The 18667-nt window shown below is 34.8% G+C and overlaps 1 protein-coding gene across 1 annotated transcript in view; it reads right to left on the bottom strand.

The window, feature by feature from the left end:
- The window catches only part of CDH9 (cadherin 9), an 87521-nt gene extending 77547 nt beyond the window's left edge, over positions 1-9974 (bottom strand). The window contains exon 1 of the mRNA XM_046672144.1: positions 9747-9974. Coding sequence (XP_046528100.1) covers positions 9747-9974 — 228 coding nt within the window. The remainder of the gene's footprint in view (positions 1-9746) is intronic.
- Positions 9975-18667: the final 8693 nt, after the last annotated feature.

Genomic DNA, 18667 nt, shown 5'->3' with positions numbered 1-18667 from the left:
AAAAGTACACAGCACAGATCTATGGGGCAATATGGAGTGCCCTAAAATACTTGTATTTGGAGTTCTCAAAAAGAAAAAAGAGAGAAGAAGCCACAAAATAAAATGACCATACAATTTTAAAATTTGGTGTAAAAGAGCCCATTGGCCCATTAAGGCCAGTGAATCCCAAGCAGGATAAATAAAACACATCTAGGTATCAATGTTTGATACCTGTTGAGATGGACTGTTGAGAACCAAGGATACAGACAAACTTTAAAAGCAACCAGAGGCAAATATGCATTACATATCGGGCAACAATGATAAGAATAAAGAGTGACTTCTTGTTAAAAGTAATAGACTACAAAGCAATGTAGCAAAAATCTAAAGTGTTTAAAGGAAAAAAAAAACCTTAGTTCAATCTATATTTCTATATCCAATTAAAATATTTTTCAAAAATAAAAGTGAAATAATGATATTTTCAGATTAAAACGGTTAAGAAAATTTGTTTCCAGCACACCCACACTACAAGTAATGCTAAAGGAAGTCTTCAGGTTGAAAGGAAATGATAGTAGACAGAAATTCAGATCTACAAAAAAGAATAAAAAGCACTAATTGGAAATGCTAATTACATTACTTTATAATATAATATAGTATAAAATATAAGATTATTTTTTAAATTTTTAAATAAAAATGCCTAAATAATAAATATTAGTAATATATGGTGCAGTTTATAATATATACAGAAAGAAAATATATGACAAAAATAGATTAAAGTCCTACAGAGGAAATAAAATTATACTGTTATAAGATTATTACATTATATGCTAAAATATATAACATTAATTCAGTTTATATTACAATAGGTTAAGGATCAATTATAAAGAATATAAATTCAGATATTAAAAGAAATACTCAATTGACCCAAAAGGTGGTAGGAAAGCAGGAACAAAGGTATAAAGAAAAAATGGGACAAATGAAGTCAAGAAAACGGTGGACTAAAATCCAAGTATATCAATAATTTCATTATATATAAATGGACTTAACACTCCAATGAAATGTTAAAGATTGTGAGAGTGGATAAAATAGCATAAACCAACTCTGCTGTTTACAAGAGCTGTATTTTAAATAGTATTACACAGAAAAGCTAAAAGCAAAAGGATAGGAAAAGATAAACCACAAAAAACACAACCACCAATGAATTAGCATGGGTAAATTTCTATCAGGCAAAGGTAACTTCAAGCAAGAAGTATTAACAAAGATAAAGGGTGATATTTCCTAACAATAAAACATCAATTAATCAGAAACACAAAATACAATTGGCCATGCACGTGATAATTGCAGAAAAATATATGAAGGAAAATTGACAGAGATAAAGAGAGAAATTTACAAAATGGAACATTTTATTACTCTCCTATTAAGAACTGGGATAAGGAGACACAAAAATTACAATGAAAGAGAATCAAACCATCATCAACTTTATCTAAGATTGCAAAATACTACACCTAGTAAGTAAGCAATACACATTCTGTTCAAGCATACAAGACACATTTACCAAAAGTTTGTAAAATTACAGTTCTTTCTAAAACCGTTAACATATGATGGCAATGGACTTGAATGTATTTATAGAATAAGATCAATAGAATATAAACTGTGGGAGAGTACGATTTTTATTTTTCAAGAAAAACTTTTTTTGTTAGAAAGTACTGAAGGAGTTGAAACTTTCACAAAATAGCCATGTACAAATATATCCCTTCCCATTGGAGGAAAAAAGCCCTCATTCCCCTGAGATTTGCCAAGTCATTTTTTCATTAATCTTGAACTCATTTTTGTGCCTCTCTTTTTAAATGTATAGTTCTGAGTATGATGATTTATTGTAATCATCGTCCCTAGGAAATTCTGGCTGTGAAATAAAATATTTACTGAGGGAATCTCACTGAGTATACACTCAATGGCATATCTAGAGTGACCTTAATTGTCTTTGGAAATCAGTGTACAGAGGCTGGACATTTTTTAGAATATCTTCCTAACACCTTTGCCATGAACAACTCCCTCATAGCTCTAGGACCTTTAATATGAGTTATTAGCATATACTATGGACAAATTACAAAAGGTTTTCACAAGCGGAGTTTGAATATTTTATGAATATCTGAGAAAGATGTGCTTATTGGAATAGGGAAATTGGCAGTTCCTAAATTAACAAATAATCAAACACACATGCATGTATTATTAACTGGGAGAATGATTCTAGTGCCAAATTACACTAAATAAAGTTTAGGTATTATCATTTCAGTCTATTGAATAAAAAAAATATGTCATCTTTCTTCTAAATTGAGACTTCTATCAGGTCTTTCTTCTAGCAGCCCAGCGATAATAGCACTTTGCTTATTGTAGATAGAGAATGTTCTGTTTACAATAAGCTTTTTCTATATTTCTAAGGTAGGAACCAATTCATCTTATTTGCTCCTATTTTTAGGACTCAGCCTAGTGTTCCACATTATAAGTGTTCAGTTTTTCATACTAAACGAATAATAATACACAGGGTTAAACTCCACATTAAAATACAGTCATAATATTACAAATAAATGTCCAACATACTAATATCCTACATTGGTATATTGTTGGAAGAGAAGCAGTATAAATTTTCTGAAATGTAATTGACTGATATGTACACAGAGCTCTAAAATATTTCATATATTTGACTCTGAGAATTGCACTTCTAGTAATATAGTCTAAATAACGCTAATTTAAAATACACTAAAAGTTATCAGGTACAAAATTTTCATCACAGAGGGATGTGTGCGTGCACACATGTATAAAACCAGACAGAGTCTAGACAGAACATTTGGAAAAGATGTAAATTTTTGTGGTTATATATATAATATAATATGATATGGCTAATACTGACATTTTAACAATATGCAAAAGCACAGTATTAACTGAGAAAGGCAAAAAAAATGTATAAACAATAGAAAATTGAGTGTTAAAAATATAACCCGTAAATAAGTAGAAATATGTACATATTTTAACAGTTTCCTGGAGGTTGTGATTATAGTTGAGGAAGAAGGACCTGGCTACCCACTTCCAAAAAACTTGACCGTGGGAAACCTATAAACAGCAGGTGAGCATTGTCTGATAGAGCGCCGGAAGGTGAGAGGATGGTACAAAAAGACCCGGCAGAGTTCCGCTCTGCTGGACACAGGTTTCTAGGAGTCGGAATCCACTGGATGGCACTAATAACAAATGATGATAGTTATCTTTGATGTTTTCTTCATTAATTTTTAATTTTCAAAACTTGTTTTTTTGGGGAGGAGCACAAATTACTTTTGTAATAATAGGAGTGGCAATAAGAATAGTAATAATTGATGGTGCTTGTGCTTAAATATTTTTCCCATCCTCTCTCTGCACCCTCCTGGAGATTCTACTACTTCTATTAAATTTCTTTCCCTTTTTTCTGACACTGATAAGTATGGAAGGGTGGATTTGATCTCCTCCAGTTTGGCTTAGAGGAAGACAATGCTGGAATATTACAAATAGTCCAAACACTGGTTGAAGGTGTCAGGAAAAATCACACATATAATTTAATGATTATACTAATAAATATATTCTACCACACTTCCATATTTTTTGAATGGTTTAACAGTTACTTATATTGCAGAAAAAACAAAGAAGTCACTTAAATTTTAAATGCAAATTTTTCTAGGAGTAGTTACAGTTCCTTATTTAGTCAGAATTTGTTTAATTTTATATTTAATTCTTAATATCTCTGAAATTATCTGTATTAAGGACATAGAAATTATTTTGGAGTGAAAGGGAATCTAAAGTATGTGCTGTTTGAGTGTGTAGCACAAAATGGGATGGCTTGGTTGCAGTTAAGGCCTTCAAGTGTGATGGAAGTAGAGGAAAGGAATTGACTTTACTGTAGCATGTGTCAGAAAAAGGCAATATATTTTAAGTTTTCTCTGCTCTGTCTATGTTTCATAGTGTTAATATCTCAAGACCCAGATTAATAAAGGCTCAATAAAGATCTGAGTTAGCAACTGAATATTAATTCTGAGTCAATATATGATGTCTAACATTTTGGGGAAGAAAACGACTTAAATCCAACACAGATTCAAAGCCAAAAGTTTGCAGATTCTAGGTGGTAAAATAGTAGACCAGAATACTTGAAATTGTGCCATGAATAAGATTTTGATAAATAATGTATATATACATATGTATTTTATTTTTTGGTGAGGAAGATTGGCCCTGACCTAACATCTGTTGCCAAATGTCCTCTTTTTGCTTGAGGAAGATTGTTCCCGAGCTAACATCTGTGCTAATCTCCCTCTATTTTATATGTGGGACACTGTCACAGCATGATTTGATGAGCAGTGTGTAGGTTTGCTCCTGGGATCCAAACCCATGAACCCCGGGCTGCCGAAGCAGAGCACTGGACCTCAACCACTACACCACCAGGCCAGTCCCTAAATGGTAGAATTTTGATGGGAAATCCTAGCTGGGGAGAATGAAGATGGGCTTTACATAAGAGGATGCATTTGAGACAGGACTTAAAGCAAAGAGAACGGATGAGATTAGGGAGAGGGCGGTTAGATACCCCCCATAAAAGGGCCTGTGAACATGATGAAATAGAGGTCAAGTGTATGCAAGAGGAAAGATTTCACTCTGCATTGAGCTAAGGCTATGCAGTTATGGGGACATAGAACATAGGCTGGAAATATGCAATACTATTGAACACTTTCCATTCTACTTGAGTGAATTTGAGTTATTTTTCTACAGGAATTTTGTGTGAGAGATTGGTATTATTCAGGAAATAGAGAATTAAAAAAAAGTAAAGCAAAGTATAAAGGCTATTTAGCGTGCTACTGCAGTGGTGCCGTAAAGTGGTAATACATCCTGGCAGTGAGGGGATCGGCAGTAAGAATTAAGTAATATTGCTGTATTACAAAAGCAGACTTTTCTAGAATGCACTGTGAAATAAGCCTTTGTAGACTGTTCTGAGAACCTAGCCTTAATGCTTAATATTTTTCTCATACGTTCTTACTTCTTAGTTTTAAACAACCAGCCTATAAAGAGAATTTTGGATACAATGTGCCCATAAATCAGAAGTGGCTGCTACATATACCACACCATAAGTAATGACATTCTAAATCCTTGATAAAGATAATTTATTTAGATTCTGAAAAGCACAGTAAAGTACTATAAAAATTTATCAAATATCCTGCAAGAAATGTGAGACTTTATTTCTGTCTCTTTACTCATCAAACTGCCATACCCTAAAAAGCTAGGAGAAAATTGCCTTAAGTACATTATTTTATATATGCTTTGGGGAAATATCAATATTCAGTGCATATATCAAGATATATACATGCAAAAGAGAGTCATCCCAGTTTGATTACTCAATCTGATATAAACCAGACTCCTATCTATTTTGCAGTTGGTCCCTGTGTTTTCCATTGCTTTAAGTAACACCTAAACCAATTGTATCCAGTTGTAACTGACAGCTTGATAACTGTTAAAACCCCCTTCCATTATAGGATTCCATGATTACGCTCACAATGATTTCAGCTATGGAATAGAAAAATGTTTTTGAATTAAAACTATGAAAAATTGAGAGCTAACTGTAAAACAGATATCTTACTGTATTTAGATGGTGATGACAGATAGGTGGTTCCCTGGCACTATGTCGATTGTCCTGAGCAAAGAATATGCTAAATATATATCTTTGAATTAAAACATAGTGGTCAACCAACTTGATATTTCAAAAATTATTTTATGAATGCTAATGTTTTCTTTCAAAAAGAATACACACTATGCCAGTAAGTTTGGTTTTTCTTCATGCAATATATGTGCTTTAACAACCAGATATTAAAATCAAATACTTAAATTCTGCTCAATTCTCCACAATAATAGGCAAATAATCAATTAATTACCAATTCATGATAACTAGGGCTTCCTCAGCATCTAGATCTAATGTATAAAAAGTTAAGTGCATGTGAAGATTCTCTAACAGAATAATAGGAGCCTTTGCTATGCTTCTTGTTAAAATTATTTTAATTCTTCTCTTAAGCAATATTACTATTCTACCTAAGTAATTCAGTCACAAGTGTCTTCAAATTACAGGAAGCTATAGGGCAATTGTTAAGACTTTGTAATCCTCTTCAGTAAGAACCAAAGATTTCCTTTATTACAGAAAACAAAATTAGCGAATCTGATAGTTTCAGTCAAAAGTAAGAAACCAAGCTTCAGATTGCATTATTGTGAAAGCAAAAACTTGCTCTTGGTTTCAACATTTTTGACTTTTCTCTCCTGTATTGCAAATGTCTGAAATGACATAAGGAAATATTCTACACTATTTTATTATAAAAATATCACTATAATTCCTTTTTTTTTTATGAGGAAGAGTGTCCCTGAGTTAACATCTGTGATAATCTTCCTCTACTTTGTATGTACATCACCGCCACAGCATAGCTTGACAGGTAGTGTGTAGGTCCATGCCTGGGATCCGAACCTGCAAACCCTGGTGCCAAAGCAGAGCATGTGAACTTAACCACTACACCACCAGGCCGGCCCCCATAATTCGCTTTTTTGCTCCTCCAGTCCATCCTGACAATGAAAGCAAACTGATCATCCCAGACTTGTGCTCCACTCATAAAGAATTTGTACAAGAGTTTTCAACAGGGACTTACATGCCACACTGTATGTAAAAACAACTTAGCATGGAATTCTGGGCCTTGACAGTAGTGGTCTAACTCATCTCATTAGACTAGTTCTTGTGTGTATGCGTGTGTGTGTGTTTCTTTTATCGTGCCATTTGCAACCCCACCTCCTTAGATTTATCGACATGCAAATTTTTATTAAATTTTTACCAACATTTCCTGCCCACAGATACAGGCCCCTCCACAATTCTAGAAAATATCAGAAATTTAGAGTTAAAGAAAGCTTAATGACAACTTAATCTAAGCCAGCAAGAATCTGAGGCTGGAAAGATTAATTGACTTCTAAATTTTGCACAATTATTGAATGGCCCAACCAGGACTGTACCTTGTGAGTTGCACATTTGTGTGCAAGTGTTTATTTTATCAAATTTTGCTGATACTACTTTTCTTGTTTGAAAACATCTTCCTCTAAATTCAAGATCAAATCCTAGATTTTACATCTAAGGATTATATATCCGTCCAACATTATGTAATTTTATATCACCTATAAATTAATACTAGTCTTATTTTCTGCGATACCCAGCTTCTATAAAACAAAGAAAAATCTATGAAAATCACTCCCATTTGAAATTACCTATTCTTTCCCAATCATGGCGCATGGTAAATATGGTAGGCCTTTATTTCACATGGGGTATTGCCAATGCGATGGACCCTGGAAGACTAGGTTTGAGTTTACCCAGGGCAACCAGAGTAATGTGATCAAAAAGACAATCTGCGTGGTGTTCAAGAAGTTAAATCCTCTTCAGAACTCATACGTTTTGCCAAGTTCAGGGGTAAAGGCCTAGCCAGTCTCTGTATATACAACTGAATAACGATGTCAAAACCCAAGAGAGCAGGAGAGTTTCTAGACCCTTAAGAAATTAATAAATGCTAAGTAGTTGGAAGTCCATTTTTATAGTAAACTAGATATGTGGTGCATATCTAAGACAAGGCCTTATTGCAAAATAGAAAAAGTAATTTATTTATTTTTCAAGAAGTAATACAGGTGTTTTATTTTGTTGAAGTTTCTCTTTCATATGCATATTATTTTCCTTGGATGATATAAAAATAGTTGACACATAGTTTTGGTTTGATTATGCTCACTTGACGAAAATTCTGATTATTTTAATGGGTTTTCCATTTTTGGCGGCTCATGATCTGATTGTCAAGGATAAACAGGTCCAAAAAATTGAATGTCTTAGCTTGTCGATGGGTGAAAAAAGAGGTTATTTTCCCAAGACAAGTGATAAAATATTTTGTGAAAAGTAATTAAATAAAACTATGCATACACTTTTAGCAACTATTTTTGACAGATTACAGAACTAACTAAAAATAAGCAAGATAGTACAAAAACATCTAAAGTATAATGTGTATTGTAAATTGTTAGTACAATAATCATGGTCAATTAATCCATTCACACTGTTTTTAGAAGGAAGTATTTTTGTTTACAGCTAAAAATAAATGCTTCTAGTGGAGCTTTGATTGCCTTATGATTACAAGGATCTCTTTTTATCTGCGGCTATTCGTCTGTATCTCTGAATCCCCAAGGATGAAACCCTTTATGTAAGACCCCATGAACTGAATGTGTCCTTTATACATTGCCTTAGGAAAAGAATCATAAGGCAATTTCAAGTCTTTAGACACAAACATTTGTCAGTTGAACCTGAAATATCCTGGTGTTAGTTATTAACTATAGTGTGAAAAGTGATGTTAAATGATGGATGCTGGAGGATGCCATATGACTCACCTGAGGAGAAATAAGAGAGAAAAAAGAATCAGCAAGTGAACTGTATGTGGCAAAATGAGTATGACCTATGGAACCAGAGGAGCGAGATATCAAAAGAGAGGGAATAATAGGCTTCTGATAAAGAAAGCTGCATTTGAACAAATATACCGTCCCACATAGGAAATGAAGAATTAGATCAAGATTTTGGCAATTTCACAGATAAATGTATTTCTGGTTTACAAACAATAAGCATGACTTTTGTGATATCAGATACTTTTTATGTTTTCGTTTTTGGCCGATTATATCTCATTTGCCTTCTGCTGCCCGTGAGTCAAATAAGACTTATACCACTACAGTCACTTCTAGCATCATGTGCCAAGAATCAAGAAAAATAAATATATGATCTACAGGAGATGTTAGTATTCATAATTGTTTATTTTGTTTTATTGTCAAAATCTGAAAGTACCTCAGCACTGGGCATAAATTGGGGATAATGCACAGTGAGCAAAGGAATTGTCTTGCGTATAAAATAGAATAAATGAGATTGGTAAAGGGAAGATAAAGAAATAGAAAATCTGGACATTGGAAAGATCCTGTCACCTATTTTGAGACACAGGAAAGAGAAAAAGAGAGGTAATGAATCTACTTCCTCAAAATTGAATACTCCCAAGAAGGGAGTTACGTATTCTCTATTGCCATTTCCTTCTGACTGCCAATGAGCAACCATCGATGTTGCTGCTACTGGGATGGTATTAAATATTCCTAAAGGTAGTATCTTCTCGCTACATCTTTTTTCTTTTTCCCTCCTTCTGCCTTGAACTTCTGGATTACAGGCACGAAGTAGTTCAGTTTGATATTAAGAAACAGAAGCATCTAGAAGTATTTGTGTTCATTTATTTCTCATACACAACATACTATTCTTAATTATGATAAATTACTCATCAGGAGCAACCAATATATTTAGTAATTTTTGGTATATCACAATTGCATTTTATTTTGCCTCATATAACACACCAAGTTATTATTTACCCATGACTTTAAATTTTTAATCTTTATATACATACACACAAAATTAAATCATATCTAGCTGATTAATAATGAATCAAGTCCACAGATGACTGACTGTATTTTGAGGCTCACTGTAGATACTGACTTACATTCAGCTCTCTGAATAAATCACATTTCCTGTCCTTCCCCACTGAAAGAATCTGCGACATTATGCCTTCTGCACCTTGTGATTAGTCAAACATTTCTGAATGATCATTAATGACGTGGAAAGTTGTTGTAAAAAATAGGTAAATTGCTATCACTTTCAGCTTCTACATTTATCATATAAAAATCCTTACCTTGCCTACATATTGTGTGTCTGTACCTGTGTACTCCTCCAACAAGAAGAACTGGTTCCACATCCAGCCACGCTTGGTACGATGCAGCATTTTACCATCGTCTTTTGTCAGACCCACTATCCTTTTGTTTGGAAAATCACCACTAACTTTTTCTTGTAATGGGATGGAATCAACCGTGTGAAACACGCAGGTCCAGATGAATAGTGGTAGGCAGTGGTAAGCCCCCATTATCTGCAGCTTCAGCAGGATGTCAGATTCAACGTGCTATCTGTTTCCCCTGAGGAGTAGGGAGAGAAAAATGGTTTATTAGATTGTGTTTCACTTTCACATAACCTGTCAACCATAAAACTTTTCTAAATGTTATTTAAACTTTATAAATAATATAAATACATTATTTTTCCATGTTACCTCAGTGAACTATCGTTAAAAAAATATATCATGTAGACAAGTAGGGAGACATATATAGTGCAAATAGACTAAACAGGCATTTAATACCTGACTCTAATATCACTATATCGTAGTATATAAATGTGAATATATTTTTAATTTAAAATACTAAGTATTTTGAAAAAAAATAAGCCTACAATATACCAAAGATCATATTGAGTGTTCCTAAAGTCATTAAGATTAATAAAAGTAGAATATTTATTAACATATACATATATTTATGAACCTATATAATTTTAATGAAACACTGTTTTCTTTCTACCATCTACCAACTTTTACCAGCTGTTTCTCCCCCTTCTCTTCCTTCTCCTCCTCCTCCTTGTTCTTCCATGATATGATATGTTGAGAGGTTGCCTCAAGGCAAATTAAATGACACCAAATGTACTTTGGATTGTGTCTTGCAATACCTAGCACTGTACCATATTGATCCTTTACAATTAATAACTTTTTTTTTTTCCAAAACTCAGTTAAGTCACTCAAATCTGTTTCAGATTGAGAAGAAGATGCTTTAAATGGAAACATTTCACCTGATAATTTAAAACTACAACACATATTTATTTCCTAAAATAATGAAAAAAAGGAGCACATTGGGGCTGACCCATGGCGGAGTGGTTAAGTTCACTGGGCTGCAGGCGGCCCAGTGTTTCGTTGGTTCGAATCCTGGGCGTGGACATGGCATTGCTCATCAAACCACGCTGAGGCAGCCTCCCACATGCCACAACTAGAAGGATCCACAACAAAGAATATACAACTATGTACTGGGGGGATTGGGGGAGAAAAAGAAAAAAAATTTTAAAAATTAAAAAAAAAGGAGCACATAAAATTGGTACTGTACAGTTAGATATTAGGTATAGAGTTTCACCTATGGGATAATTTGATCCAGGATTTTGAAACAATGTCTCTCTATGGAGAGAGTAAGTTGATTCTTCTGGAAGTAAAAACAATAGTTCATTTGGTATTTATGAATTAATTTTATTTATTAGCAAATTGGTTTAATTTGTAAAGCACTTAATTTAGAAGATGCAAGATGATAATAATGAGACTGCTGCTGATGATAATGAAGCAGCAACAGCTTCTTCTAGCGTTGGCAAAAAAAAAATTCATTGGATTATAAAATCAAATTAAGTGTGGAAAGGAAAGAATGAAAGGAGCAACTAAGCAACTGGGCCTTTTCTGCTCATAAAAACTAGAATTTGTGGCTTGGGTACTTGAGTACTATTCTCTTTCTCTCCCTCCTTCTCTCTCTCTCTCCCTCTTCTCTCTTGCTTTGAACTAAGCCACCTAAACCTGATGGAATATAGAAATACATGGAATTCAGATTTAACATCTTTCAGTCCAGAAAGCAACTGGTAGTCTTTTCTAATTTGAGTTTAAAAAATCCTGGAAATGGGAGCTGGCCCAGTGGCACAGTGGTTAAGATCACACGTTCCACTTTGGCAGCCCAGGGTTCACTGGTTCAGATCGCGGGTGTAGACCTACACACCACTTTGTCAAGCCATGCTGTGGCAGGCGTGCCACATATAAAGTAGAGGAAGATGGGCACGGATGTTAGCTCAGGGCCAGGCTTCCTCAGATAAAAAAGAGGAAGATTGGCAACAGATGTTAGCTCAGTGCTAATCTTCCTCAAAAAAAAAAAACCCAAAAAGATCCTGGAAATGGACTCTGATTTCCCTGGCTTAGGGCAGACGCCCACTCCTGGATCATACATCTGTGGATTCAATTGCAGTTATCAAGGCAGAAAGGTCAAATATAAGCCTCTACGTTGGCTTTATCCCTTATTATCTGTGAAATCTGGGCACATTTACCCACCTCACTAGGTCTCAACCACTCGTTCTATCAAAGGAGAATAATTAGTGCCTGACTCATAAGGTATTGTTGTTAATTTATTTTGAACTTTATGAATACAAAGTAATAGTTATTTGTATTACAAGGACTTATTTTATTTTTACAACAGCATATACCTATGAGACAACTGAGGCACGAAGAATTTAAGTGACTTGACAAAGATCACAGAGGTAGGAAGTGTTGTAACTGGTTTTTAGACCCACAGTCTTACATAGTATTTTATGTAATATAATACACAGAAAGAAGTTAGCATAGTGGTAACATACAAATTGTCAACATCTTATTGTTTTCATCATGAACATCATCATCATCATCATCAACCCTGGTTGCTCCCAGTATAGCCATGGATAGATAGATAGATAGATAGATAGATAGATAGGTTTCCAATATAGCAGGGTAGAGAATGGTGATTGGCAGATAATAGTATAGATGCTTACTCTGGTCAGAACTATTGGCTCTGTCTAGCGCATATGTACCCTAATTTCCATACCTATCATTAGTATTTATTTTTTGAGGAAGATTAGCCCTAAGCTAACATCTGTGCCCATCTTCCTCTATTTTATATGTGGGACACCTGCCACAGCATGGTTTGATAAGCAATTCGTACGTCCATGCCTGAGATCCGAACCAGTGAACCCCAGGCTGCCTAAGCGGAGTGCATGAACATAACCACTGTGCCACCAGGCCAGGTCCCCATACCTATTATTTTAAAAATGCTCCTGCTTAACAAAATATACACATATGGCCACACATACTCCAGAATGAGAGAAATCAAAGTCATACCACATGTTGACTCTCAGGTGATGGTAATTATTTATAAGGACTTTTATGGCTATTCATCATATTGTAAACCACAAGAAATTGGTAAATGTAACCACAAGCAATGTAAAAACTCTGAGAGAAATATTAGAAAACTACAATGCCAGATAGTGCTTGGAAAAAGCGTAATGGAAAAGTACCATCTAGTGGCCAGTAGCTCAGAACACGCCCTAATTTTGTTGCTCAGTGATGGCATAGTGGAAAATGCGCAGCCACAGAATCTCAAGGACACCTGACGCCTCACTTTGATAAAATACAACAAATTCCTTAGTCGACCACACTGGGTACCCTGATTTTCCCGCTGAGAGACCTCTTTTGGCCATTGTTCTTGCCGATCACCTATTCCACCCATCTTGCTGGGTGGAAGGTAAGCCTTTCAGGAGAAAAGTCCAGTTGTATTAGATGAAGCCAGAGACTCTGGCAGAGGCCAGGATGCCATGGGCCTTTATAAGCTAGAGTAAGAAATTTGCATTCATTTTCAGTGCAAAGTACTTGAAGAGTTTAACATGACATGTCTAGGAAAGATCAATCTGGCTGCACAGTAGAAAACAGCTTAGAGGGAAGGAAAGGGATTTGGTTAAGGGGGAGACTGGACAGGGCCTATCACTCTAGTCCAGAAAGAGATGTAGATGGCATCTAGAGAGGAGGTTTGAAGTGGACACTGATTCTGCTCAGGTTCCCTTTGATTCTTTTGTTTATTTGCTTTTCCAGTTTTGTTGAGAAATAATTGACATACGTCACTGCATACAGCATGATGGTTTGATGTACCTATATTATGAGTGATTACCTACCACAATAGGCTACACGGACAGACACACACACACTATATACACGACAGTATATGCATGCTTTTGCTTCTAATGGTATGCACCTGCAACTCTCTTTGGAGGACTTCCCTTGCCTACTGAAGCCACTTTGCACACATGCACAGGGAGCCTAAACTGCCTGCAAGTTTACAATCATCTCCCACAAAGTCCCCGAGCCATCATCTAACAGGTGCAGAAGTATAAAAAGCCACCCGTTATTTACATCCCAGAGCTCCGCTCCAGCATCATGCTGAGGCTGGAACTCGGAAGGAAATCACACCCTTGTTTGGATTCTTCTTCCTGTCCTGCTTTCCCACCCTCTCCCTCACCTCCTGACCTGAAAGCAACTGGTTAACCAATCACTGGCACACAGATCCTTGCCTCAGGGTCTGCTTCTGGGGAACCAGACCTAAGACATGGATGCAATCCACATATTCACATATTCAGAAGAATAAATACTGCTTTCCCACATATAGTTTACGGAGGATGAAAAAAGAGGAGAAATAAAATTCCTAGATTATGATTTTGTGAACTGCTTGGATGAGCGAGCCATTTATTGAGTGCCATTTACATCAGGGGAAAAGATGACCTATTGGAAAAATAAAGAATCAATTTTTTCTTATTCTGGTCAAAGTAAAGAACTTATTTTTAGACTGCTACCAGCAACTTTTCAGCATAATTAATAATAAGCAGCAAAGTGATTCATTGTCCTCCTGATTTTATATAATTTAATTATTTATTTATGACAACTCTTTAAAGTAGATTCTTCCATAATCCCTCATATTATTATGAGGGAACTGAGGCACAGAGAGGATAAACGATTGCCCAAATTTATATACATAGAGACAGAAGAACCGAGAATTAAATCCAGACATTGCCTTGCACTTGGGGTCTGCTACTCCAGAAGTAGCCCACTGACATCAGCGATGCTGGCAGGCAGCGTTATTCTAACTTGCTTTCTGTGTTGTAGGCACTCTGCTCAGTCTTTTTCAAGCATTGTTTCTTTAACTCTCCTCACAGCAATGTTACGAGGAAGGTATGACCACATTAGATGAATATGTAAACTGAGGCTTGCTTGTTGAAGTAACTTGCTAACATCACAGGGTAGTAGTCACCTGTGGGAAAAGTGGAAGTCATCCAGGATTTGACTTCTGTTGGACTGATGTCAGTTGTGATGTCAATGCTCCTGGATATTAATTGTGCTGCTGTTAAGTAATCTAGCTCCATACGCATCCACCTGGAGCCTTATTTCACATGCTTTAAGAGCCTGCCCAGCTCAGGGTCTGTGTCTTCAGTCATAGTCTGACCTGAAACAATCTTAGCTGGCTCATCCATAGCCATCTCCTTCTCATTATTTTAAGTCTCTATATCATATTCTGCTTTCCTCAGAAGTCTTTTATAGCAGCTTTTTCAAAAATATCTTACTCCACTCCAGTCTCTATTGATTTCTTTCATATCATACATTTATTTCCTTCATATTATTTACCATGTCTTTAATTATCCCTTTCATTTAGTGGATTATACATTTACTGACTATTTTCTTTAGTTATAATGTAACTTGTACTGTGGTAAGATATATTGTAAAGCAATATATTCTGCAAAAAGCAGTTATTGACAATAGGTACTTAATATGTATTTATAAAATTAATTGGTTAATTGAGTCATGCCTAAAATGGATAATTCCCAATTTGATTCTGTGGTCACACGTGAGATGCACTTAATATTCCATTGCATAAACAAGATAATAAAGATATGGAGGGGGCTGGCCCGGTGGTGCAGCGGTTAAGTGCACACGTTCCGCTTCGGCAGCCCAGGGTTTGCTGGTTTGGATCCCGGGTGTGGATATGGCAGTGCTTGGCACACCATGCTGTGGCAGGCATCCCACATATAAAGTAGAGGAAGACGGGCACGGATGTTAGCTCAGGGGCAGTCTTCCTCAGCAAAAAGAGGAGGAGTGGCAGCAGTTGGCTCAGGGCTAATCTTCCTCAAAGAAAAAAAAAAAGATATGGAAAGAGATGAACTGGGAGGAAATGTCCCTTTTGAAAGAATTCTGGTGGGTGTTTTTCTAGCAAATAGATTACGATCTGCAGTGAAGTAAGAGTAATATTCATAAAAATCTGCATAACAATTAAATATGAACTTCACGACATGATTGGTATAAACTATAAAATGTTTGAACTTTGAAGTCCTTTTATTACATATCTTCTTTATTTTCCTCATAATCCTTGGCATAATTCTTTCACATTTAGGAAATATTAGTGCACTGCTCCTGTGGCCAGTTTAACACCTGTACATTCCTCTGCTCTTAGACAAAAGTGCAGATTCCAAAAGATTTTTGTTGAGATTGGTTTTAAAGTTAGCAAGCTCTTATCCCATGGGGTTTATTAAAAATTCTTCATATCCTTTATTCATTTAATAGCAACAAGCTGATTACTAAATTTTCTATGCTTAATTATCTCTATCAGCCTTAAATGCTCTGCATTTTAATCACCATTTTTGTTGATAAATAAATACCATCAGATGCATTATAAAGTACAATATTTTAAATTTGGTTTAACTTTGATTTTGTAATCAGGGAATTCACTTGAATCTTGTTAACTTTAAAAATTGAAAATTGTTTTATTATTATTCCCTTAATTATATTTCTATTGCATTTGAGAAAAATGGCTGTTGGCTATTTGTGAGTCAAAAAAATGTGCATTATTGTAATTAAGTAGGATGTTCGGCATATAAAATCCACATCCAAAATTAAATTATATTAGTATTTGTATCCATATAGTTTAAACTCATAAAAAGTATTTTAATAATTCCAATCTTGTTTTTTAGGCAAAGTTTCACAGATGAAATGTACATATAACACAAGTGTATGTGATTAATTTTAGTGTCTTATTATACGATTTGTAATTAACAACGTGCTTCCACATACATTAACCTATTTATCTTCAAAAAAACCACAATTGTGTGATATGGTCATATAATTTACATCCTTTTCCAGATGAAATATATGAGGTTTAGAGAGATGAAGAAAACCTAGTTATTTTGTGGTTTTGACAAAAGTCTTATGTAGCCCTTGGCCAGTCATCTTTCCAACATACTATTGTGTTTTCTTATATCCATTGGAGAGACAATTCTGACAGCTCAGTTAGGGAAATGATGCATATATAAAGAACAAATTCTAAGAATATAAACAGATACCAAAATTATGAGTCTTTCATAGTCAAAGAACTATTTTGGGATATATGTTTTAACAAATCTATTTTTCATAATAATTGATAATTCTTACATTTATTTTATAAATATGTGTATGTATATATAAATATATATAATTGATCACTAGTTTTTTATATTTATTTATTGTTTAATATATATATTTAAGGTCTCTGAAATCATTTGCTGATTTTTTTTCAAGAATTCCATGCCTAATTATTGTCATATGGTAATTTGGGATTCTATCCTTATTTAAATAAATGTTATAAAATGATTTCAAAAAAAAACAGAAATTTATGGAAGAAATATGAGCTGCCAGCCTTGGAAAAGCAATCCTTAATAGTTAACACTACTAAACTCCAAGGTTTAAAAATTTATCTTTAGGTCTTCCCTAGAAAACTGACAGTATAAACTGATAACAGAAGAGAAGCTGTTGATTCAGATTTTGCCAATATTATCAAAATAATAATAATAACTTTATATAAAATAGAATATATAGAATTATAGAATGTAAAGGCATGTAACTACCTATTGCCAGAATCTGAGAAAAATAACCATGTCTATAAGGACAGTGGGGCTAGATTAAGCAAATAAATAATGATTGATGACTCTCTACAGTATATGAAAAACAGATCGACTTTCAATAAAAAGGAGATAGGCAAGAAAGTTGTTTCCCAATATTGGTCCCCTGAATGAGGATATGGGGTATTAAAACTTATATATGATGCTCTACTACAAGGAGGTTTGAATTTGGCCAAAATTCTATTACATCTATTCAATTAATGCAATCCCTGTAATAGAAGAGGACAAGGGGAAAAAATGAGACAATTTAGGGGATATTATTTTGAAAAATTTGGGTTTTTTTTGGTGAGACAGATTTGCCCTGAGCTAACATTTGTGCCAATCTTCCTCTATTTTTCTGGGATGTGGGACACCTCTACAACATGGCTGATGAGTGGAGTAGGTCCACACCCGGGATCTGAACCCGCAGACCCAGGCCACCGAAGTGGAGCATGTGGAACTTCAACCACTTGGCCACAGGCCGGGCCCCTATTTTGGACATGTTTTAATTTGGAGATAGGCCTTATAAGTAGTTCATTTTAGTCTGTCAAAGATGAAAAAACTATTAGGAGAGAGCTGTTTACATTCACAACTTGTTTAAGAATGTTGACTAACAAGGTGTTATTGGTGTAAGAGACAAGTAGAAGTAGAATTTGATATTATCACAAACAATAGGTGAACTTTTTAGTCCATGTATTCTGAAACACTGGAAACTAGACAGAAAGATTTACAAGGTGTTGTGGCAAAATTACATAATACGCAGCATGAAATTGGGCTACAATAAAGCTAATGGGCATGCACACCATTCAATCAGCATAAGCACATGCAATGACACTTTCATCTGAGGGAAAAAACAAAAACTAAAGCACAACAGAGGGTCTATCAGAATGTAGGAAATAAGATGAAGAGACGGCTTTAAGTGGGAAGAGTAATTAAGCTAGTGTAGAAGAGAGAAGTGTCCAGTCTTAACACTCTCACAGTCTGGATGGACTTCCCCTTAGATACATGAGCAAAGGAAAAGAAAGACAACAACAAATTTCATGGAGAATAAATCAATATCATTAATATATAAAGAATATTCTTAAAAACTAGTAACAAAATAGAGTTATATGTAAGTAAAAAGAAGTAAAATGAATGATAGACATGTATGCATTCATTGTCTAAACAGAAGTGATAAAAACCATGCCAAATGCAAAGGCTGTTCAGATACTGGTGATACAGCAATGAAGTAAACAA

The sequence above is a fragment of the Equus quagga genome, chromosome 9 (assembly GCF_021613505.1).
Source record: "Equus quagga isolate Etosha38 chromosome 9, UCLA_HA_Equagga_1.0, whole genome shotgun sequence".
Taxonomy (NCBI): Eukaryota; Metazoa; Chordata; class Mammalia; order Perissodactyla; family Equidae; genus Equus; species Equus quagga.
The sequence above is the reverse complement of the archived record's forward strand: the minus strand, read 5'-3'. Positions and strand labels throughout refer to the sequence as shown.